We start from the raw sequence: 24,142 nt of genomic DNA on the forward strand, positions 1-24,142 counted from the left end.
GTTCTTGGGCACCTACTTATGGGCTCAGCCCTGTTCTTGTCATATGGAACACACTGAGGAACCAGACATGGACTCTAATGATGTAGTCCTGCCTTGTGGTGAGGGATCCAGGCACAAGGCATTATAAACTGGGAGTAGACAGGAGAGGAGCCTTTCTTGTGACAGAGACTGCTTCCCAGAGTAGGCAGGAATGAGTTGGCCCAGAGACTGAACAGGAATCAGCTGGGAGATTCTATAGCGAGGGCTCCAGGCAGAAGGCCCAGTGGTAGAAGCCCTGAAGGAAAAGATGGGCCATCCCAGAGGACAGGAAGGGAATTAAGGCTGGTCGGTGCTAAGTTTATGGGGAGGGCTAATGAGTAAACATGCTAAAAAAGTCAATAGGGCCAAATGTCTAGAGCCCTGTCAATACCTGGGAAAGTTCATCTGCAGAGCAACAGGGAGCTCTGAATGGCGTTGAGAAGAGTGGGTATGATTAGATTTGTGTTTTGGAAGGTCCCAGTCTAGCTACAGTGCAGAGAACTGTGCTTGATGAAAGAAATGAAGATAAGAACACTCACATTTCCTCTTCCCAGTTGTGAGCTTTGGACAAAAACAAAGGGTCATAATCTGGGTATTCTGGCATCAAAAATGATGGGAAGGCTGGCATTGCCGTACGTGGAAGGTGATGTCACTGTATGTGGACAGTGATGTGACCAACACCTGCACAGCCCCGCAAAGAGGGAACATCAAGGCCTTTCCTTTCCAACATTCTGTCCCCTCACTCACGTGTGACCCGAACGTGGATGCCTTGGTTCTATGAAACCAAGGACAGGAGCTGGAGCCATATCCACCCAAGTGTGGGATGCTCTTTAGATCTTACCTATATCACACACTGCCCAGGGAACCTCCATGTTTGGAGCAACCCAGGAAGGATTATCAGTTAACTATATACACCTTGAACACTGCCATACACCAACATGTGCTCTGTAAGTTTCTCTCTCAAGAAAAGAATAAAGAATGTCTTTGGCACTTAAGCATGATTTTGAATAGGGGCACCATTGAGAAAGTTACCTTATGTAAATGAATTGAGCCTGTGATTGTGCTGCTTTTTTGTTTTGTTGTGTGTATCCTTAAATTATCCCTTCAAATACTTAGTTGTTTCCTCTTGGCTGTTTCTTCCCTTTGCAGTATAATGAGGAGCTTCACTATGTGGAACCTTGCCTGAATGGAACGTTGGTGCAAGCCGACAGGACAAACAAGGAGGTAGGACCTGCCACTGAGTGGTGCATCAGGGGTCACAGCACACCGTCTCCCTCACAGTGATCACTTACAATAATTCTGTCCTAGTTTTTAGAAACTCATCAAATGTACTGCCCTTTCATTGAGGGCCTTGGAACCCCAGTGTGTAGAACATTTATGAAGAGGCACAAATAAAATCATGGCAGTAAAATACTTATATTGAGTTCAGATGCTCACTAGTTCTGAAACAATTGCATTTATTTTCTTTTTCTTTTGCTCTAAGCACATCCTGTGTTGTGTTTTTCACCCATATGGACACCATTGAAAGAATATGACTCTTGCTGAGATTTCAAAGAAAATTGAACCCACTTGTTGTATCTCTTCTTGCACTCAATACTATTGCTTAAATAACTGTTGGGGTAGATATTGGGGTAACTTGACTCTGGGATTAGAAGGTAAGCTTTACAAGGATAGGGACAATGTCACTCTCTGCTGTATCCTCAATCCTCTGAGCGTTGCCTGCTCTGTAAATATATTGCCTGGAACAAAAGAAAAATATGTTAACGGAGGAACTTAGGAAATGGTTACAAATTTCCCTTCCCTTTCCAATTCTAGGAAAATTTCCAGAATAGATTACTATAAAATAAATCCTGTTTCCCTTTGCATACCTTTAAGTCTGTTAATATAACCACCATAGCCACCACCAGTCACCCCTACAGGGCCAGGTGGCAGTTTAGGTTGAAGGTGTAGCTGTGGCTGCAACAGTATCACATCTCCTGGGACTCATAGCTGCCATTATGCATGTTGTTTTGTTGTGCATGCCACGTGGGCATTATAAAATAATACTTCTCCCCTGGAGAGCAGACCCCTATGAGGTGGCTGAGGACAGTGGCCAAGGTAGGCTCTGTGACATGCTATACATGTACTGGGGAGAACCTCCTGGCCCAAACGGGCAGGGAGTGGCATTGGTGCTAACTTAGGTGCAAGTGGTAGAAGCACTTGGTTTGGGCACCTCTAAGAGAGTGAACAACAGAGGACTGGGAGAAATTCATTATAACTGGAACACAGAGTGAGAAGGAAAAATTATACTATCCAAGGTGCAGATAATATCCAAGGTACAGCTTGAGAGGAAAGCAACACCATAATCAGTTTCACTTTTAGAAGAGAGAAACAAATACATTGTAGTCCAAAGCCAATTCCCTACAATATCTAGGGAATGTTCATGGTCATTTCCTAGGCTAAGATAGGGAAAAATAACTTAAACCTACAGCCAAATTTCTCTAGGGATTTTCCCTTTGTTTGGGCATAGCCTGAGTCTAGATTTCACCCACTTCTTAATTTTGTAGCATTGGAATATTTCCAAGGGCCCCAATAGATATCCAGTGGTGGTGCATACAACATTAAATAGAAAAGTTGCTTAAAATGATCCTTTAAGTGGCTTCCTAAATGAACAAGGGCAGTGTGATATTTGGAGATAAGAAGTCTTATGAATGAAACAAATTGTTAGAGAAAGTGAGCTAAGAATTTATTTTAAATTGCCTTTGAATTTATGGATATTGAAGACTGAAGTAGTTTTTATTAAAATTAATCCAGACTTTTCATTCTGCCAATATGGAGTAGCCACATTTTAATCAAATCCCTCCCTTTACAACTGAAAAACCCTGGACATAACCCAACAAACAAGTATAGGAAGACTGCTGCCTAGACTGAATGACATCGAGGTGAGTTCCCTGGGTTTCTTATTGATTCCTATATGTCCCAAGTAGAGCACTCCAGAAGCTTCCTACCTGGGCCAACAATAGGCACAGACAAAACAAACAAACAAACTTCCAAGAAAAGCCCCTAGCCAAAGGACCAGGAAAAGGATGGCCTAACAACAAAAAACCTTTGTGACAGTACCTTTCCTACTCCAGCCAAGCACCAGTGGAACAACTATTAGACCAGCCTTCCATAGTTTCCTCAGGGCTAAATAGGAAGTTGGTCTTTCACACCATCCACACCCACTTTGCTCTTGTGCCACACCTCAGCAGAAAGACTGCCTGCTAAGAAAAAAGTTTAAATAGGGCCCAGAGTCTCATAGTATATAATTCAGAATGCCCAGAATGCAATGAAATATCCCCCTTGTCATCCCAAGAACCAGAAAAATCACAACATAATTAAAAAAACAATCAACAGAAGCCAATATTGACATGAATCAGATGTTGAAATTATTAAATTGTTTCAGCAAGCAATTAGGAATTCTCTTGAAATAAATGAAAAAAAAAATCTCAGCAAAGAAATAGAATTTAAAAGAGCCAAGTGGAAATTACAGAACTGAAAAATACAGTTCCCAAAATAAAAAGCTTAGTGGATCAACTCAGTAGTCGAGTGGAGATGACAGCAGATAGAATCACTGAACTTCAGGACAGATCAATAGAAATTATCCAGCCTGAACAACAGGGAAAAAATAGATTGGAACAAAATGAACAGAGTCTCAGTGACATGTGGGACAACAAAAGGGCTAGCATTCATGTCATAAAAGTCTCAAGATGAGAGTGTTGTGTTTTTCTCACTGCTCCACTGACTGGCCATTCCCCCATATCTCTCCTTCTCTTCAGGCCTCCCTATTGCCTGAGACACAACAATATTGAAATTAGTCCAGTGAATAAGCCTACAGTAGCTTCTAAGTATTCAAGGTGAAAGGGAGAGTCACAAGTCTCTCAACCTAAGTCAAAAGCTAAAAATGACTAAGTTTAGTAAGGAAGACATGTCAAAAGCTGAGATAGGCCAGAACTAGGCATCTTGCACCACTTAGCCATGTTGTGAATGTAAAGGAAGAGTTCTTGGAGGAAATTAAAAGTGCTACTCCAGTGAACATATGAATGTTGAAAAAGTGAGACAGCCTTATTGCTAATAGGAAGAAATTTTCAGTGGTCTGGAGAGATTAAACCAGCCACAACATTCCCTTAAGCCAAAGCCTAATCCAGAGCAAGGCCCTAACTCTCTTCAATTCTGTGAAGGCTGAGAAGTGAAGAAGCTGCAAAAGGGCAGTTTGAAGCTAGCAGAGGTTGGTTCATGAGGTTTAAGGAAAGAAACCGTATCTGTAAAATAAAAGTGAAAATTGAAAACACAGTGCTGAGGTAGAAGCTACAGCAAGTTATCCAGAAGATTTAGATAGGATCATTTAATGGAGCCACTACACTTAAACTACAGATTTTTAAAGTAGATGAAACAGCCTTGTCTTAGAAGATGATTCATTTAGGACTTTCATAGCTAGAGAGGAGAAGTCAAGGCTTGGCTTTAAAACTACAAAGGACAGGATGATTCTCTTGTTAGGGGCTAATGCAGTTGGTGACTTTAAGTTGAAGCTAATGCTAATTTTCATTCTGAAAATCTGGGACCCTTAAGAGATATGCTAAATCTTCTCTGTCTGCTTGTGCTCTATAAATGGAACAACAAAGCCTAGGGAGCAGCACATCTGTTGACAACATGGTTTACTGAATATTTGAAACCCACTGTTGAGACCTACTGCTCAGAAATATATTGCTTTCAAAATACTACTGCTCATTGACAATGCACTTGGTTACCCAAGAGCTCTGATGAAGACATACAATGAGATTAATGTTATTGTCATGACTGCTAATACAAGATCCATTCTGCAGCTTATGGATCAAGGAGTAATTTTGACTTTCAAGCCTTAATATTTAAGCAATACTTTTCATAAGGCTGTATGTAGCTGCCATAGATGGTGATTCCTCTGATGGATCTGGGCAAAGTAAATTGAAAACCTTCTGAGAAGGATTTACTATTCTAGATGCCATTAAAAGCATTTGTGATTCATGGGAAGAGATTAAAATATCTGCATTCACAGGAATTTGGAAAAAGTTGATTCCAACCCTCATGGGTGACTTTGAAGAGTTCAAGACTTTAGTGGAAGACGTAACTACAGATGTGGTAGAACAGCAAGAAAACTAGAATTAGAAGTGGAGCCTGAAGATGTGACTAAATTGCTGCAATCTCATGATAAAACATTAACAGATGAGGAGTTGCTTCTTATGGATGAGTAAAGAAAGTGGTTTCTTGAGATGGAATCTGCTTCTGGTGAAGATGCTGTGAAGATTGTGGAAAGGACAACAAATGATTTAGAATATTACATAAACTTAGTTGATGAAAGCAGTCTTAGGGTTTGAGAGGATTGGCACAAATTTTGAAAGATGTTCTACCATAGGTAAAATATCAAACAGCACTGCATGCTACAGAGAACTTGTTTGTGAAAGGAAGAATCAATCGATGTGGCAGACTTCACTGTTGTGTTATTTTAAGAAATTACCACAACCACCCCAACCTTCAGGCAACCACAACTCTGATCAGTCAGCAGCCATCAAGGCATCAGCATCGAGGCAAGACCCTTCACTAGAAAAAAGTTTATGATTCCCTAAAGGCTCATGATATTTAGCATCTTTTAGCAGTAAAGGATTTTTAATTAAGGTATGTACATTGGGGTTTTTTTTTTAGACAGTGCTATTGCACACTAAATATACTGCTGTATAGTATAAACAAAATTTTATGTGCACTGGGAAGCCAAAAAATTTGTATGACTTCCTTTATTGTGATATTCACTTTATTCTAGTGGTCTGGAACTGAACCTGCAGTATCTCTGTGGCATACCTGTAAACTGGAACAGGAAAACAATAGAGAAAAATCAATGACACCAAAAGCTAGTTCTTTAAAAAAAAAGTTAGTAAAACTGATGAACCCCTATCAAGACTGATAAAAAAGAAAAGAAGCAGCCACAAACCACCAATACCAGGAATGAAACGGAATGTTACTACAGAACTGTAGTCATTAAAAGGATAATAAGGGAATATTAGAAAGAAGTTCCCACTCTTGAATTTGACAACTTAGAAAAAGTGGATCAAGTCCCCGAAAACTACAAGCTACCAAATCCAAACAAGAAAAAAAAAAAGATAATCTGAATAGTCCTATAAACATGAAAGAAATTGAAGTTATAATTTAAAAGTTCCAAAAAGAAATCTCAAGTTTCAGATGATTTCACTGAAGAGTTCTACCTGTTAAAGAAGAATTAATACCAAATTTACAGAATCTCTTCCAGAAAAATAGGAGGGAAATCCTCCTCAACTCACTTTGTGAGGCTAGTAGGTCCCTGGTAAACCAGATGAAGACAGTAAAGAAAAAGAAACCTACTGACCAATATCCCTTATGAACTTATAGTGAGATTCTTCAACAAAATTTTTGCACATCAAATCCAACAATATGTATCCACTACTACCAAGTAGGATTTATTCCAGATATGCAAGGCTGATTTGACATCAGTGTCACATCAATCAATGTAATTCATTATATCAATAGGCTAAAGATGAAAAATCATATGATCATATGAACTCAGAAAAAGCATTTGATAAAATCCAGTGCACATTCTTGATTAAAAAAAAATTCAGCAAAATGAAAGCAGAGATAACCTCCTCAAATTGATAAAGACCATGTATAAAAACCTAAGCTAACATCAGACTTAACAGTGAAAATTTGAAACCTTTTCCTCTTAAGGTTGGGACAATGTAAATAACTCCACATTTGCCACTCTCATTCAATAGTGCTGTAAGTTCTAGCCAGTGCAGTAAACCCAGGAAAAAAAGTAAAGAATGTCCAGGTCAGAAAGGAAGAAATCAAACTCATCCTATTTTCAGATGATACAATTGTATATGTAGAAAATCCCAGAGAACCTACCAAAAACAAAAAAACAAACAAAAAAACCCCTCCAAACTCCCAGAACTAATAAATAAGTCCAAAGTCACATATACAAGATGAATACCCCAAACCACTTTTTTATATATCAACAATGAACACACAGAAACCAAAACTTAAAAATCAATACCATTTATAATTGCTCCAAAGGCATAAACTGAATAAAACATGCATAGGCTCTGTATCATGAAAATGACAAAATTCTCATGAGAGAAATCAAAGAAGACCTAAATAAAAGAAAGGACTTACCATGTTCATGAATGGGAGGACTAAACATATCAATCCTCTTCAAGTTGATCTGTAAGTTTAATACAATTCCTATCAATTTCAGCAAGGTTTTTGTAGACACAGACAAGGGTTTTCTAAAATTTATATAGAAAAGCACAGGATCTAGAATAGTAAATAATCTTGAAAAAGAATGAAGTAGGAGGAATCAATTTACCCAATGTTAATGCCTATTATATAGTTACAGTAATCAATATAGTGTAATATTGGTGGAGGAGTAGACACAGATCAATGGCATAGAAGAAAGAACATGAAGATATACCTGTACAAATATGCTCAACTGAATTTTTACAAAGGTGCAAACACAATTCAATGGAGGAAGGATATTCTTTTCAACAAATAGTTTACCAAAGCAATTGAATATCCATAAAGTAAAAACAAACAAAAATTTTAAACCTTGACCTAAACATTACAACTTAAACAAAATTTAATTCAAATGGGTCAAAAACTTAAATGTAAAATGTACAACTATGACACCCTCTGAAAAAACAAGAAAAAATCTTGAAAATCTTCAGAACATGGCTAAAGAGTTCTTAGACTTGACACCAAAAGCACAATCCATAAAAGGAAAATTTGATAAAATGGATCTCATTAAAATTAGAAAAACACTTTTTTCAATATAAAAGACCCTGCTGAAAGGATGAAAAGATACGTGATTTTCAAATATCTTTTTTCAAGCTATAACTGGGAACTAACTATCAATATGTGTATACTAATTATATGCAAACCACATATCAATAACATATAAGGAATACATAAATAACTCAAACTCAACAATAAAAACAATCCAGTTAGAAAATAGGCAAAATACATGGAGAGACATTTTATTGAAGAGGATATAAAGGTGGCAAGTAAGTACAAGAAAAGATATTTAACATCATTAGCTAGGGAAATGGAAATTGAAATCCCAATTAGATATCACTACATAACCTATCAGAATGGCTAGAATAAAAATAATTTAAAATAAAATAATAAGACCTACCGAATGCTGTTTAGGGTGTGGAGAAATTGGATCATTCCTAACATACATTGCTCATAGGAATTTAAAATGATATAGCTACTCTGAAAAACATTTGTTATTTTCTTGTAAAACTAAGCATACAATTATGATATAATCCAGCAGTTGCACTCTTGGGCATTTATCTCAGATAAATGAAGACTTACGTTTACACAAAAACCTGTATACAGATGTTCATAGCAGCCTTATTTGTGAAAGCCCAAAACTGGAAACAATCTAGATAATCTTCAGTAGATGAATGGATAAGCAAACTGTGATATATCCATACCATGGAATACTACTTAGCAATTAAAAAAGAGAACTATTGGTACACACAATAACTTGGATGAGTCTTTGACTGTTTGGGGAATTATCCTGAGTGGAAAAAGCCAATCTCAAAATAATATATACTCTATTATTTCATTCATATAACATTCTTGAAATGACAAAATTTATGGAAGTGGAGATAGTGGTTGCCAGAGGTTCGGGGTGGGAGTGGGGAGAGGTCCATGATAAAAGGTCAGCATGAGGAATTTTTGTTGTGATGCAACTGGTCTGTATCTTTACTGTATCAGTGTTAATACCCTGGTTGTGATATAATGTCACAGATATTATATATATCACTATATACTATAGTTTTGCATCATGTCATTGGAGAATACTAGGTAAAAGGCATTTCTCTGTGCTGTTTCTGACAACTGCATGTGGATCTATACTTACCTCAAAATAAAAAGTTTAATTGAAAAGTAATCTGAAGTATAGAAGGAAATCTTAAAAGGGGGCTTTATCAAATTAGTATGAATAGTTGAAGAAAGTGTGTTAGGTTGCTTTAGTTGTCTAAAAAGGTGCTGATTGTAGTTCAGTGTTCAGTTTCTAATGGCAAGGTGTTTCAGTCTTCTTACCTTATTTTTTTGAAGAAAAATCTCAGAAGACAAAGCATTTATCTTTCATTGGAATTTTGGGATGTTTTAAGATAAAGATGAGCTTCTTTGGCTGATTTGAGCCAAATTTCATTTTTATCATCAAATAGATGTTAGGCCATGTACATTCAGGACTCACATAGTGGATGTGATAGAGACTAGAAAATTCATATAAAGCAAAATGATAATTTACAGGTCCTGGGGGTGGAAAAGGCTGTACTCAAGGCTTCGAAAAGGAATCATCTGTCCTTTCCTCAGCGCCTCACCTATGTGTCTTTGGTGGACTCTGATTCTGCAAGGTCAGCCGCCCATTCTGGATCCGTAATTGCATCTCAAGTGAGTGGAGCAGCCCAGCCAGCAGGCTGGTCTCAGTGTCTGCTGCTGTGGCTAAGAAGCAGGCCTGTGTAGGGTAGATCTGCTTGGTTTTCTGGGAAGAAAAGACTGGGTAACAAGGCCAGTACCTATGAGTCTGATGCTCAGTAGAAGCATGAAGGAAAAAGAAGGAGTGAAGGAAGGAAGGCAGGAGGGCAGGAAGGCAGAAAGGAAGGAAGGAAAGAAAGAATAGATGAGCCACCTGAGATAGAATTCTGGTTAAAAAAATTTTTTTTTCATTTCAGTGGAAGATCCACGAAACATTGAAAACAAAAGCAGGAAACTCATGTTTTAATATAATCAGGACAATCTGAACTCGATTGTGGGTGAAATTATCTGATTCCAGGATTGGCAATCCTCAATACTCTGTCTAGTTCAGGCCAAATCCCCTGAATGGCAGCTTTGAAGCCATTTTTTCATGTTCTTTGTGAAATGAGGTTGGAGATTTATGACCTTCTATATAAACCTGTGTACACCTGGCAATGTGCATATTGATGCCAGCCTCCATCCTGTGAGTTCAGTAATTCTTACTAACATGTGCTAAATCCCTTGAGATGTTCCACACTTCATGCAGAATATCCATATACATCCTAACAAGTTGTCATGACAGCCAAATAACTGAGATTATTTCTTATCTTTCTTTTCATACTATGACAATTTCCCTGGTGGCCATTGTAATGCTACTTCCAGTTAATGAAAGGGTATGAAAAGGCTTCTCTACAAGGTGACATATGGGATTATTATGTCATGTACCTTTAGTCCAATGACACCTAACTCTGGTTTCATAGTATTCAGGTGACCTGAAAAATCAAAACTGGATTGTTTTAATTAAAACAGTATTTATAAAACTCATTTTAAAAATTTGAAAGAGGAGTGAGAATGTCTTGAAGTAAAAGAAAAGGTTAGGATAAAAATGCTGGCTTTGGTCAGACTAAATTTTTCCGGTTCACAGATTTCCTGTGATTTTGCTTGACATGGCCTGTGACACATCATCCTGGAACAAGTGATCTTGAGGTTCTGTTAAGTTTTGGTCTTTGTGTTTTAAAGGTATTGTTTACTGTCTGGAGAGAATTTTGCTTTGCTTCTTTATTTACCAAATAACTGAAATATTTTTTCTTTAAGGAAAGAGAAACCATGACAAATTGGGTGAGCCTGGAGCTTAAGTATAGAATTCAAATGAGTAAACTACTCATCCTAATCTACTTCAGACCTTTTAAACCATTCATCAGACCTTAAAATGAACCTCCTGTGGTCTCTCTGAGGGGCGAGGGGAATATGAGTGCTATGATTTTTCTCTGGTTTTATAATGAAGATGTACTGAAATCCACTGAATTGCATGGCTCTGTTTAAGATTCATTTGTGAGTATTTGTCACAAAATCAATCAGTCTTAGAAACCCATGCCACTCTCATCTTCCTCTGCAGTTTTGATCTTTTCCCATGGGATCAGGAGACACTGAACTTCCATGAATTAACAAAAATATACATCCAAGTTGCTGGATTTTCCCCAGTATTGTTTCTTTCAGCCTGAACTTCATCAAAAGAGGCATCATGGATTCTAAAATTTTCCTCTTCCCATGGCTTTATGGACATCCAATTATAGATGGTTGTACATGGTACAGATTTGCCAGTGATATGGGAGTGAGGGCTATGATATGAATTGTAAGGAGAAAGTAGCCCATCTTCACATTGGTGATTGTTGCCCACTCAAACACCAAGGGAGACAAAATTTCAGAGAGAGCAAACACTAACCCCCTTTTATTCAAATCAAAAGTAATGAAAGGTAGGAAGAATTGCATTGCTTTAAATATGTCTCACTTACATTAAAAATAACTTACACAGAGAAAGTTTGGGAATAGCATAAATGTAAGTACTTTTAGATCCAGTATAACTTAACACAATGCAGCTCTAAATAAGAATAAGGTAGGTTTATGTATATTACCACAACATAGTGACAATGGTATATAGTTAGATGAACTACAGGCATGTTGTTGTACAGCAGATCTCTAGAATTTACTTATCTTGGAATATTGAATTATTGGGCCTCTTCTTATCAAGTCTTCCATGGTATGCCTCCTGTTTATCTATCCATTCTCCTCTCTTGCTTTTATGACATTTCCCCTCAACTCCTCCTCTCCATCATCTCTGTCTTTTTCTGTCCCTCTTTCCATCCCTCTTCCTTTCTGATCCAGCCATATTTAAATTCCTATATTCTAGAGGTCATTGTGTACCCTCTTAAAACCAGATCTTACGTGTGTTCTGTTTCTCCTGTCTGGAACATATGACTGCTTTCTTTCCTATTCTCCCACATCTTTTTTGCCCAATTAACTTTTTCTTCCTCTGATCTCAGGTAAAATAAATTCCCTTTAGGAAATGTTCCCTTCTTACCTAAGAAAGGATTCAGTGCCCTCTGTGGTTTCCCCATGAGGCTGTGTGGTGACCTGATTTCTCTCTACCTTCCCCACTGGCCAGAGTCTCCGGGTTGGTGCTATATTCACCGCTGCTTCTACTACATCCAGTATAGGGCTGTCCATAAAGAGCACTGAATAAAGGAAGGAAAGAGCACATCAGATCAAGTTAGTCTCCTGTTCAAAGCCCTCCCAGTGTTTCCCGTTGCACCTCGAATGAAATCTAACCTCCTTTTCAGTGACTACAAAGCCTTGGGTGATATCACCCTGTCGGCCACTCCACGTTCTCCAACTCTTCTGGGCTTACAGTCTGTTTCTTTGTCATCTTGCTCTGCTCCATGCCCATTCCCACCTCCGTAGGGCCTCAGCACCAACCCCTCCTCCTGGAAGAAGTAGAAGCACTCCTTTTTGGTTAGATCTCAGCCCAAAGGTCACCTTCCCTGACCCCCTCCACCATGTCACTCTGCTCTGACTCATGTGAGCCCTTGTGACAGATGTTCCTTTCTTTTTATTTACTTGTTCATTTGTCTGTCTCTTACCTATGACCTGAAAGGCCTCTCTGTGGACACTTATACTCTGCATTTTATCACTGCTGCATCTCTTAGAAGGAGCCCTTGCCCATCAGATGTGCTCAGATATTACTAACTAAATAGGTGAATGAATAGAGAAAGGAGTATTTGTTTTTCTCATTCTGCTGTAGTTTAAGATTAAGTTAGGTCTGAAAGTGAAAGAAAAAAGTAGAGGTAGGCAAACTGACAGCTGAAAAATGGGAGCTGATAGCATGATGCTGGGGGAAAAGACCAAAAATGGTTTAGATAAAACAGCTGGGAGTATATAAGCAACACCTTGGGGCATCTAGGATTTTGATGAGTTACAGCAACATAGCTATATTCACCAGACTGTTCATTAGGACAATTTTGAGTCATTGGGGTGAATTTAAATTTGGATCAATAGTCTTTATCTTGGACATAAAGAGGTGAAAATGCCTAATGGTTAAGAACTAGGTTAACATAGCTGTTGAGTCCTGTCCATGGTGACCAGCTGAGGGGTGGTATGTGTGTCACCTCACCTCTGCAAGCTGCCCTTTCTTTCCCATCTGCCAAGTGAGCATCCACTGTTCCCTTCCTCCTGTACGAGGGCTCTGGGAAAGTTTAATAGGAGAACAGCATTAGGGCATTTTGCAATGCCAGCATCTTAACAAATTTGAGTAATTGATTATTTACTTAAGTAATAATGATTATTAGTGATTTCTCAAGAAGATTTTCTGCCCTAAATGGTAACATATAGAAAGATAGAGTTTATAAAGGATAAACTGCAGTTTTCAGAACCAGCCACTTTCCAGAGCATCTCTCCAAGGGAGACCAACCCTTCTGCATGAAGTTCTTTTGTGCATACATACAACCAAGCTATCTAACTTTTGCCATTTTTAATGGAAACATTCAAACCATTAAGCTAGAGTGTTCTGTCCATGATTTCACAAATATTTAGTTAACAATAATGGGAATTGTACCTTATAATGTGGCACAGAAGTAGGTCAGCACTTGGATGCACGCATATGTCCTTGGCCATCAATAGATATAACAACCTCTGAGTAAAATGTGACTGACCCAGAGCATCTGAGCTACCCTAGAGACCACTCCAGAGACTTGTTAGAATAATACTGTCCATGACTATAGTCTAGGTGTTGGGCCATCATCTAAAGTCCAAAACTCCTGTCTTACACTTAAGACGTGTTATTTTTATGGCAGGCGCCTCTGACAGGAAGATAGAAAAGAAAGTACACATGGCAAGAAGTCCTACTGCATATTGTGAAATCCTGCCCTACTGAGTGGCTTGCAGGTGCAGCCACCTTAGCTGTTGTATTCGAAACCAACTAGAACATTGTCAATGTCAGGGTAATGGGAACTCAGTCATGCCTTCCTCACACCTGGGTTGTGACTCCCTGCTTTCCAAAGCCTTGTCATCTCTCTTCTTTCACTGAGTGATCACTGACTCTGGGAGTGGAAGTCATACCCTGAGATTACATGTTTTATATTGGACAAAATGAATCCAGGACAACTTGCTCAGAATAAAAAGCTATTGGTAGCAACCATATTAAATGGCTATTTTTGTAGATCAAAAAATGGTCTGATAGTTCAGTGTTTCTCTTAGGTAGTATGGCCAGTCCATGTGAATTGGGAGGTGATCTCAGATGTAACCCATTAGCCTCTGTGCTCCCAATAAGTTGTACTGCTAATTCAATTAATATCACAATTAATTGTATTAATTAACTGTACAAGAGCCTACAAGCAAATAAAGTGACTAATTAATAAGAAAAAAACCCAAATACAACCTGGCAGTTAGAACAGTGGGCTTTCGTATGAGGATTACCCCAGCAGTGTGGGAATACAGCCCTGTAGCCTGCCCTCTGACTTTATTTCTGAAGGGTTAGACCTGTTACTTTTGCCAAACGTGGTTAAAATGAGCTATGAAAAACCCCTGAAGGTTTTAATGCCGCGTGACTTCACTCTGTGCTTGTTCCTTAGGTCTGGTCTGGATGCCAGGCCATCCAAGCATTAACTAGCACACTGGCCACATGGGCAGAGCTGGGGGACAGGAGGGAGCTGCCAGGGTCTCTGCCTCAGCTGCCATCACAGCCTGGGGAGGACCATCCAGATGCCAGGCCCAAATCCTCTGTTCTGCCTGCCAAGATGAAGGCGGCATGAGCCAGCTGGCACGGGCTGTACATAGCCCTCGAGTTTGCGGTCAGTTAGTTGCCAGAAACACTTTAGGATCAGGGGTTGACGCTGAAGGCATTTCCCAGGAAAGTACTATTGTCTGACCTGAACCTTGCCAGTCCTGCATCTTCAAGCAGTGTCTGAGGCAGGCTGTCCCCTCCCTGGGGTAGTGAGGTACAGTGGCATGCTTGGGTAGAAGACCGGAAAACTAATGGAAGGAAGCCCTTATAGCCTTGCTCCCTCCATTTCAGGTCCCCGAGCTCTCTTTACACATTATTTGCGCCCTGTTGCTAATTCAAGAGCAGTCTCCTCTCCATTAAACTCTTTCAGTGTACAAAGTGAAAGATATTTCCACTTGTGACGCTGCCTCTTGCTTATCTTTAGAGAGAGATGTTCTATCTGTAACACTTAAAAGATTTGCTTTGGTGAAGTGTCTGTTCAGATTTTTTTTTTATCATTTCTTAATTGGATTGTTTTCTTATTGAGTTTTGAGTGTTCTTTATATATTTTGGATTCAAGTCTTTCATCATATATATTCTTTGCGAGTATTTTCCTCCCAGCATGCGAGTTGTCTTTTCATTATCTCATTGGTATCTTTCAAAGAGAAGAAATTTTTTTTATTTGGACCAAGATATACAGATAGCAAATAAGCATATGAAAAGACACTCTATATCATTAGTCCATTAATGAGATGCAAATTAAAATCACAATGAGCTGTCACTACACACTTACTACAATGGCTGAAATGTAAAAGACTGATCACATCAAATGTTAGTAAGGATGCAGAGGAATTGGAGCACTCATCCACTGTTGACAGGAATGTAAAATGGTACAACCAATTTAGACAACAGTTTGTCACTTCCTTAAAAATTTAAACATACACATGCCATATGATGTAGCATTCTACTTATCCAAGAGAAAAGAAAGCATACGTCCATGTAAAAAACTTAAACATGAATTTATTTGCAGCAGCTTTATTTGTAAATATTCCAAACTTTAAACAACCCCAGTGTCCATCTATAGGTTCATGGATAAGCAAATTATGATATACACATACTGTGGAAAACTACCCAACAAGAAAAAGGAATGAACTACTGATAAAATAACTATACTGAAGCCACACAAAAGGAGTACATCCTACATGATTCCATTTACGTAAAACTGTAGAAAATACAAACTCACTTATAGTGACAGAAGGCACTCAGTGGGGAGGAATGGGAAGGTGGAATCATAAAGGGGCATGAGAAAACCTTTGAGGGTGATGAAAATGTTCACTATTTTGATTGAATTGGTGATGTTTCACACATGTATACACATGTCAAAAGTATCACATTGTAGATTTTCAATAATGCAGTTTATTGTGTGTCAATTATACTCGAACAAAGCTGCTGAAAAACCGTGATATTTTCAGAATCACTTAAGAATAAGGTATATGATAAGAAAAAAGGATTTCATAACTATGTATGGTGCTGAACGTTAACTAGACTTATTGTAGTTATCATTTTGCAATATATACAAATACTGAATCATTATGGTGTACACCTGAAACTCATATAATGTTATATGTCAGTTATATCTCAACTGAAAAAAAAATTGAAATTCTTCCACAAATATGGACTTACTAGGAAGACGGGCTCATCCACAGCAGTGAGGCTTTATTTGTGCAATGATGCTCTCACATTAAAAAAAAAGCATTTTAATGTTAATGTTTCTTATTATACAAAATAATTAAGAATATGGATAAAAAAAGGAATAAATTTTTTTTTAGTTTCGTGTAGTCTGATTATCAAAAACAACCAACTATATTAGTGTTGTGTTTATCCTGAAGGCCATCATATCAGATATATGTGCTTTAAAAAAAAAAGGAGATTGTAACTTCTTTAAGTGTCTTTTAAAATTAATAGCAAGTTGTGATAAACCTTCTAGGCCTTGAGATATTCTTTAGTATTTTAGATGGCTCCATGGCATTTCACCCACCTTGTTGTTGAAAATACAGTTTGCTTTCCTTTTTTTGGTATTATAAACAATGCTGTGATGAACTTTTATGTATAAATATTTGAATATTTGCTTGATTTATTCCTTATAATAAATTTATAGAATTGAAATTGGGTCAAACCATATTTAACTTTTGCATGCATATAAGGCTTTTTATATATACTAGTTTGTTCATTGATTCAACAAGTATTTGAATGTCTGTCTTGGGCTCATCACCATTAGGATATTAGGGGTATGAAGTGAGCAAGACAGATGAAGTCTCTTTTTGTGGAGATTTTAAGTTCAATAACACAAGCAACTGTTAGCCCCAGACTTTAGACCCCAATAATACCAACGCTTACACCTTGAGCTCTCCCTACTCAGGCAGAGTTTGGGATATCAACTAGGAGTCTCATGTTTCTTACATTTAAAACCAGACTTCTGGTCTTACCTCTCCAAATCGATCCTCCCCCAGTCTTCCTCATCTCAGAAAATGGCAGTTCGAGACTTCTAAGATTCAGGCCCCAGTCCTGGCATCAACCTTGTTTTTCTCCTCCTTCATGACCACCGGCAAGTCTTATCACCTCTGTTGTCACAAAGACCAGAATCTGAGCATGCTTCACATTCTTGACCATTCCTACCCTCAGCTGTTCCTTGAATTGTGACAGCAGGCTCCTAACTAGTCTCCATGCCTCCACTTTTCCCACCCCCAGCTCCTCCTGGCATCTAGTCTGTTCTCCACTAAGAGTGATGTTATTTCATTTTAAAGTCAAGGTCAGATAGCACTCCTGTATTCAATGTCTTGCAGTGGCTCAGTGTCTTAGAATAAAGCTGATGAGAGCCTGCATTGCTGATTATTCCTTATCTCTCAGGCCTCATCTTTCTGTTAACTCTCACTCACCTAGCGGCTGTCACACTGGCCTCCATGCTTTTCCTTGGACCTAGAGTACACGCTACTACCCTAGAGTCTTGGTACTTGCATTCTTTGTATTTGGAGGAATCTGCCCAGATGGCCAGGTGACAGGCTCCTTCACACTTCAAGTGTCTGCTCAAATGCTGCCTCCTCAGAGTCACCTTCTCTGACCTCTTTCTTTACAGCAATCTCAGTATCCTCTTTCCTTATGTCATATTCATCCAAAGTACATATCACTGTGGATTATGTCTTCTACTCAACCATTTATTGTCTCTCTCACACATTAGAATAGAAGCTCCACCAGGGCCTGACTCATAACAGGTACTAATAAATATCCTTTGAGTAAATCAAGCAAATATGGAAATAATGAGCTCCGTGTTGTGAAAGAGTTTGACCTATATGATAAGGTGGCAGAGAGAACTTGCTGGGGGTGGGTTGGTGGTCAGGGAAGGCCTCTCTGAGGAGCTGTCAGTTGAAAGGAGTCCTGTAGGAGAGAAGTCCACGTCCTGTGTCTTGTTTTGGAGGAGGGCTGAGGCTATTACATGGTCATTCTGAGGAGTTCAAGTTCCACATAAAAGCTTCTAGAAGCCACTGGAATATTTTGTATAGGGAGGTAGCAGAGGTGATGTCCATTTTGAAAATTCCCTTTGAATGCTACGAGAATAGGCCATATCAGGTCAGAATAGAAGCAGATGACCATAGAGGAGGTCTATCTCTCTGAGTCTAGGTGCTTGAGGGTGGTGACTTGGACCAGGGTAATACTCTTAGACGTGGTGAAAAGTAAATGGGTTTAGAGCATATTTTGCAAATAGACATGGCAGGGCTTGCTGGTAGATTGAATGTGGACAATGAGAGAAATAAACGGTGTACTTTTCAGGGGGACTGTGCCAATATCAATGGTCACATATGGAGAGCTGACTATTCTTATGTAGTACGTGAATATATACAATGCAATATCCACATACTTATGAATATACACTATACCACACATACAGCATACTATATGACTACATACAGACACATGTCAAAGTAGATTAACCTGGTTAACTTGGATGGACTGAGTGGGGTCCTACTGTTTCTTCTCCAGGAGGACCAACGTGCGGGGTTTTAAATAGTTCTGGGGTGTGCATTGTGGGTAATTCCAGGGAGAAAAGGACCAATCAGTATAGATTACAGTACCCCAAAAATTGTCCTGTGAAAATAAAAGGTGAGAGCTGGGGTTTAGCAAGTACTATGTCCCGTTCTCTGTGTAAATAAAAAAATGAGAGGAGGAGGAAAATATGGTAGAAGAGGGGTGTGGTAATGTTGAATAAAGGTGATGATGTGATTCTTTGAGGGACAGAAAGGGTCCCAGAGGGGACTTGAGGGGACAGATACATGAAAGGATGTTCTAAACTGTAAAGAACTTTACTAATGTAGATTACTGCTTTTGTAATTTTTTTCTGGATATACCTCATTATAAATAAATACCTGATGGTGGTGATTTCACTAACGTGTGACTTTCATATCCATGGGATCAACATGAGAGAGGAATGATTTCTGCCACTGAAGTATCTGTTGCCATGATTGTAACTAAATTTGGGTTTATATAAGGAATTTCAGAAATGGATATGATGTGTTTAGCATTTAAATTTTACCCTACTAAGTCAGAACAAGGCTTATTTTTATCTATTAAGATGATTTTAAAAGATCTCTCACTCTGTTTCGGGTATGAATTGCAGTGCTATTAATTAGGACAAATGCGTTCATTTGCAATGAGGTAGTAATGACTTTTGAAAATCTCTGTAGGTTTATAGAAGAGTGATCACCAGTGTTGTGAGGAAAAGATCACTGACTTGGAATTTTGAAAAATGACTGTGCTATTTATTAAAGATCCATATATAGGAGAAAATGAGAGGAACGGCAGAGGCCAGGACCACCACATCTCAGATCTTGAGATACCAATTTACAGGTTTTTCTTTATACATGAATCTAAGCCAAAATTCCCCCACATCTCCCCAGGAATTTCTTAGGATCTGCAGGGAAGGAAGGGCCTTACATTCACAGGTAAATGAATCTCAAGAAGGTACCCGGTACCATGCTTCAAAAGAGAATCAAAGATCCACTTTTGAAAACAAGGGGAGTCCCAGAATAGAAGGACTCAGAATATTTGTATGATCAGAAGAGTTGTAATGTTGAAGGTCTATAATGCAGTCATGATGGTTGTTCAAGTGAGGAGAGTATTAAGGATGTGTTTTACTTAGTTGAGTTTTTAACTTGAAGAGTAGGCATCATAATGATCTATTGAGTATAGAGCCACTAGCCACAGGGCAGTGTCTGTTTCATGGCCTGTGCTCCCTTACAAGGTACACCTTGGTCATCTGTGGGTGTTGGGCTGCCCTACATTCCTCCTTCCCTTTCATAGCACCCTTAGTTTGAAATCTTGGCAAGACTGTATGTTGGTAAATCAAGGTCTTCTACTGTCCCTCATAAAAGAGGTTGATGAGACCTTCTGTCCAGGATGCTAAGAAGTCAGGACAGGGAAGGACAATTGGAGGCACATTCAGTCCAGTATGGTACCTGACTTAACTGGTACCCTGAGTCTTCCCATCGATTCTAAAAGCTATCTGACAGTGAGCAGGAGCGAGTTAGTTTCTGTTGCTTTTGACTCCAAAATGCTGATGCATTGGCAAATGAACTTTTTAGTAAGTTAGAGTGTATGCCTGTTATCACTGTTGTTTGCATAACTTCCCTAAAGAGAGAGGGATGGGTTCTTGTTCCCTGCTTAGAAGCATGAGTGTTTGCAGGAGAGTGTGCCTCTAGAATAATGTGGGCCTCTCATGGGCTAAAATCTAGAAGACTTCAACTAAGGAATACAGAAGATGACCATATTGTCAAGCTGTGTGGTTTTCAAGGTCTCAGAGAAACCCACACTAGTGGGTTTGTTGGCAGAGTTCACTGCCTTCAATTTGTCTGAGACCTTGAGAATCATACAGCTTGAGCTATGTTGGTTTATTAGTTTGCTAGGACTGCCTAGAAAGTGCTATCAATTGGGCAGCTTAGAACAACAAGTGTTGGAGGCTAGAAATCTGAAAATCAAAGTGTCATCAAGGCCATGCTTCCTTTGAAACCTGTGGAGAACCTGTCCTTGCCTCTTCCTAGCTTCTGATAGTTTGCCTGAAATCTTTGGCATTCTTTGGCTTGTAGCTGCATCACTGCAATCCTATCTTCACATGGTGTTCTCCCTGTGTTTCTGTCTTCACATGGCCATCTTCTTGAAAGGTGTCTTATAGTCTGTTTAGGCTGCTGTAACAAAAATACTACAGACCGGGTGGCTTAAACAACACCATTTCTTTCCCACAGGTCTGGAGGCTGGGAAGTCCAAGATCAGGGTGCTGGCAGATTTGGTGACTAGTGACAACCCAATTCCTGGTTCATAGATGGCCATCTTGGTGTGGAAGGGGTGAGGGAGATCTCTGGGACCTCTTTTATATGGCTCTGTCCACATAATCTCAACACCTGCCAAAGGCCTCATCTCCAAATAGCATCACATTGGGAATTAAGTTTCAACATATGAATTTGGAGGAGACACAAACATTCAGTCTATAGCAAAAGGGTACCAGTCATATTGGAATAGGGGGCCACCCTACAGCAGTACGACTGCATCTTTAATTAGGTCTGTAACAACCCTTGCAAATAAGGCTAAATTCTGAAGTACTGGGGATAGGACTGGAACGTATTACTTTTTCTCATTGAAGTATAGTCAGTTTACAATGTTGTGTCAATTTCTAGTTTACAGCATGATGTTTTAGTCATGTACATACATATATTCATTTTTATATTCTTTTTCATTATAGGTTTCTACAAGATATTGAATATAGTTCCCTGTGCTAATCAGAAGAAATTTGCTTTTTATCTGTTTTATATATAGTATTTAATATTTGCAGATCTCAGCCTCCCAATTTATCCTTTCCCACTCCCTTTCCCCCAGGAACCATAAGATTTTTTACTATGTCTGAGTCTGTTTCTGTTTGAGATGAGTTCATTAGTGTCTTATTTTTTCTTTTTTTAGTTTCCACATATGAGAGATATATGGTATTTTTTTTTCTCTTTCTGGCTTACTTCACTTAGAAAGACAATCTCCAGGTCCTTCCATATTGCTGCAAATGGCATTATTTTACTCTCTTTTGTGGCTTAGTAGTATTCCATTGTATAAATATACCACAGCTTCTTTATCCAGTCATCTATCATTGGACATTTAGGTTGTTTCAATGTCTTGGCTATTGTAAATAGTGCTGCTATGAACATTGAGGGTGCATGTATAAAGTATCATTTTTGGGGGACACAATTCAACCCCTGACCCTGGGTGAAACCCATATTCTTATGACAGTTATGAGAAGTTTCAAGTTCCTCTCCGGATGCCTTGTCCCAGTGTAGACTCACCTTCTAAGCTCATTCAGTACCAGCTTCTGTTGTTCACACTGGAGGGACATGAGCTTCTTGCAGAAACGCTATGTTCTTTTTAGTCCTGGGACTTGCTCAGCTTTGTCTGGAGTCTTCCCTCTCTTCTTTGGGAAAATATTTCTGATTACCCAACCGAAGGTACCCTGTGTTCCCTAGTTCACTCTTTCTCACCAGACCAATCCTACAGAACTCTCATCACAAGTTATTTTATCTTTAAAATGTATTTATTGTCTTGTCACTTTCTTGACCCTACAAGTAGAACATAAGTTCTGTGAGGCCAGAGATCCTGTCTAATTGTCCCAGCATCTATAGTAGATGCTCAATAAATATATGTGAAAATGACAAGAGAGTATGTGCCAGCCCTTTAATTGAACAGTGTTGTGGATTCCAGTGCCTATTAGTCAGATAAGTGAATTGGCATTAAATACAGATAGGAACTGATTGATAGTCATGTGTCATGTATAAACAGCCAACTAGAGGAGAAACTGTTTCATATGAATTTGTGAAATTTCATTCCAGCTCACTTAGGTTACTTTGTCTTCTGTAATAGCTTTTTATTAAAACAGAGGGTGCTTTGATAATAAATAAAAATGCTCTTTAATTCTGAAATGAGAACTGAGCCTGGTCGATGTCTCCAGCCTCAGTTAACTAGTCCTCCTTGTCTTGATTTTAAGGCATTACAATAGCAAACAACCAGAAGGGGATTTATCAAGTTTTCTAGAATCAGTTGCTATTCTTACTTGACCATATCATGCAGACTTTCCTTTTTTTGTCCTTTTTATATATTTTTCCATTCACTGGTCAAATAACAACAATCGGCGCATCCCCCCTGTAAAGCTTCTTGCTTTACACTTTAGTGAGAAGTGCTGGGGAACAGCATTTCTGGGACTGAAGGAGAGTCTCATACAAGGAGATTGGAGTTGAGGAAGCCTCAATCAGCTCCATCGACTCTGAGGCACATGAAAAGAGTTGAATTCACAAAGGCTTCCCCTGACCTCATTCCCGCCTGCATTTGTGGTGCTGCAGTTCTGAAGCAGCCCAATGAAACAGAGATGGAGAGATGGGGGTAATGGATCCCTGGGTCCTGGACCTGAAGAAGACACGCCTGAAACTTTCTTTTTACCCCTTCTCCAATCCCCTTCTGCATCACCGCTGAGTGTAAAAAGCTAGAATAAGCATAATTACATGGTGTCTATATCCTTTAAAGCAAAACTCCTCTGCCTCTGTGTCCCTCTTGGTGGATGTCTGCTTCATGCTTGCCTGCATGTTGCTCTCCCACTAGTCAGGCTGCTTCACTCCCTCCTATGAGTTTTGGGAATGAGTATCTTTAGTGTGCCTTGGAAGTGAACTTAAAAATCTTTCCCATAGGTAGCCCTTGGAGCCAGAGGAGCAAAGTGGACAACAATTCAGTTTTAAGGTTTTCACTAAAATGATATTTTTTTTATTACCACCAAGATTAAACAACGTTAGAGAAATTCTGAAGCAGAGTAATTGGGGCTGTGCAAAGGGAGGATACCCTTTCTGTCTCTTCAGTGGCATGCTCACTTCCCCATAGATCTGTTTCTCTCTGACTCCTTTGAATGCTCCTGAATTCATCAGTGTGCAAAACAGCCATTCCTGAGTGTGCCACACTGCAGGTTCTTGTTGTGGAATGGCTCCTGGCATGCGGCTCCTGAATATTCCCCTTACGGACTCTCCCTGCCTTGCTGGCACACTAATCATTATTCCGGTGACTCAGTTGCAGCCCATCTGCTATCAAAGCAGCCCAAAAACCCTGTGCAACAGAGGAAAAGGTCAAATAGACTTTGTAAAGGTGAAGTTAGGAGAGGTTCAGACCTCAAATAATGGACCTTCTCCAACTTCTGCCTTTATAATATTTGTGAAGAGCATTATCTAGACATCAGATGATTAGCATCTTTTGCTATTTTCTTTGCATGATGAAAATAATGATTTTCTTTCTAAAGTCCCTTTAATTTCAATTTTAGGTGAGTAGAAATGTGTTAATTAAATTCATGAAACCTACTCCCTACCAGGCTGAGAAGCAGATTACCTCCAGGCTTCTGGAAGATGCCCCAACAACTGGGGAGGACAGTTAGCTATGAGGCTGGCTGATTAGTTTGAGGATGCCTAGTGGCTGATTACCACAGGAGAACCT

At 39.1% G+C, this 24,142-nt stretch overlaps 1 protein-coding gene across 1 annotated transcript in view; it reads left to right on the forward strand.

Annotated features, from left to right (window-relative positions):
- Positions 1-24,142, forward strand: part of CACNA2D3 (calcium voltage-gated channel auxiliary subunit alpha2delta 3) — a 778,957-nt gene that overhangs the window by 373,442 nt on the left and 381,373 nt on the right. Inside the window, exon 9 of the mRNA XM_072941510.1 lies at positions 1,168-1,242. Within this exon, the coding sequence (XP_072797611.1) occupies positions 1,168-1,242 (75 nt within the window). The remainder of the gene's footprint in view (positions 1-1,167; positions 1,243-24,142) is intronic.

The sequence above is a fragment of the Vicugna pacos genome, chromosome 17 (genome assembly GCF_048564905.1).
Source record: "Vicugna pacos chromosome 17, VicPac4, whole genome shotgun sequence".
Classification (NCBI taxonomy): domain Eukaryota; kingdom Metazoa; phylum Chordata; class Mammalia; order Artiodactyla; family Camelidae; genus Vicugna; species Vicugna pacos.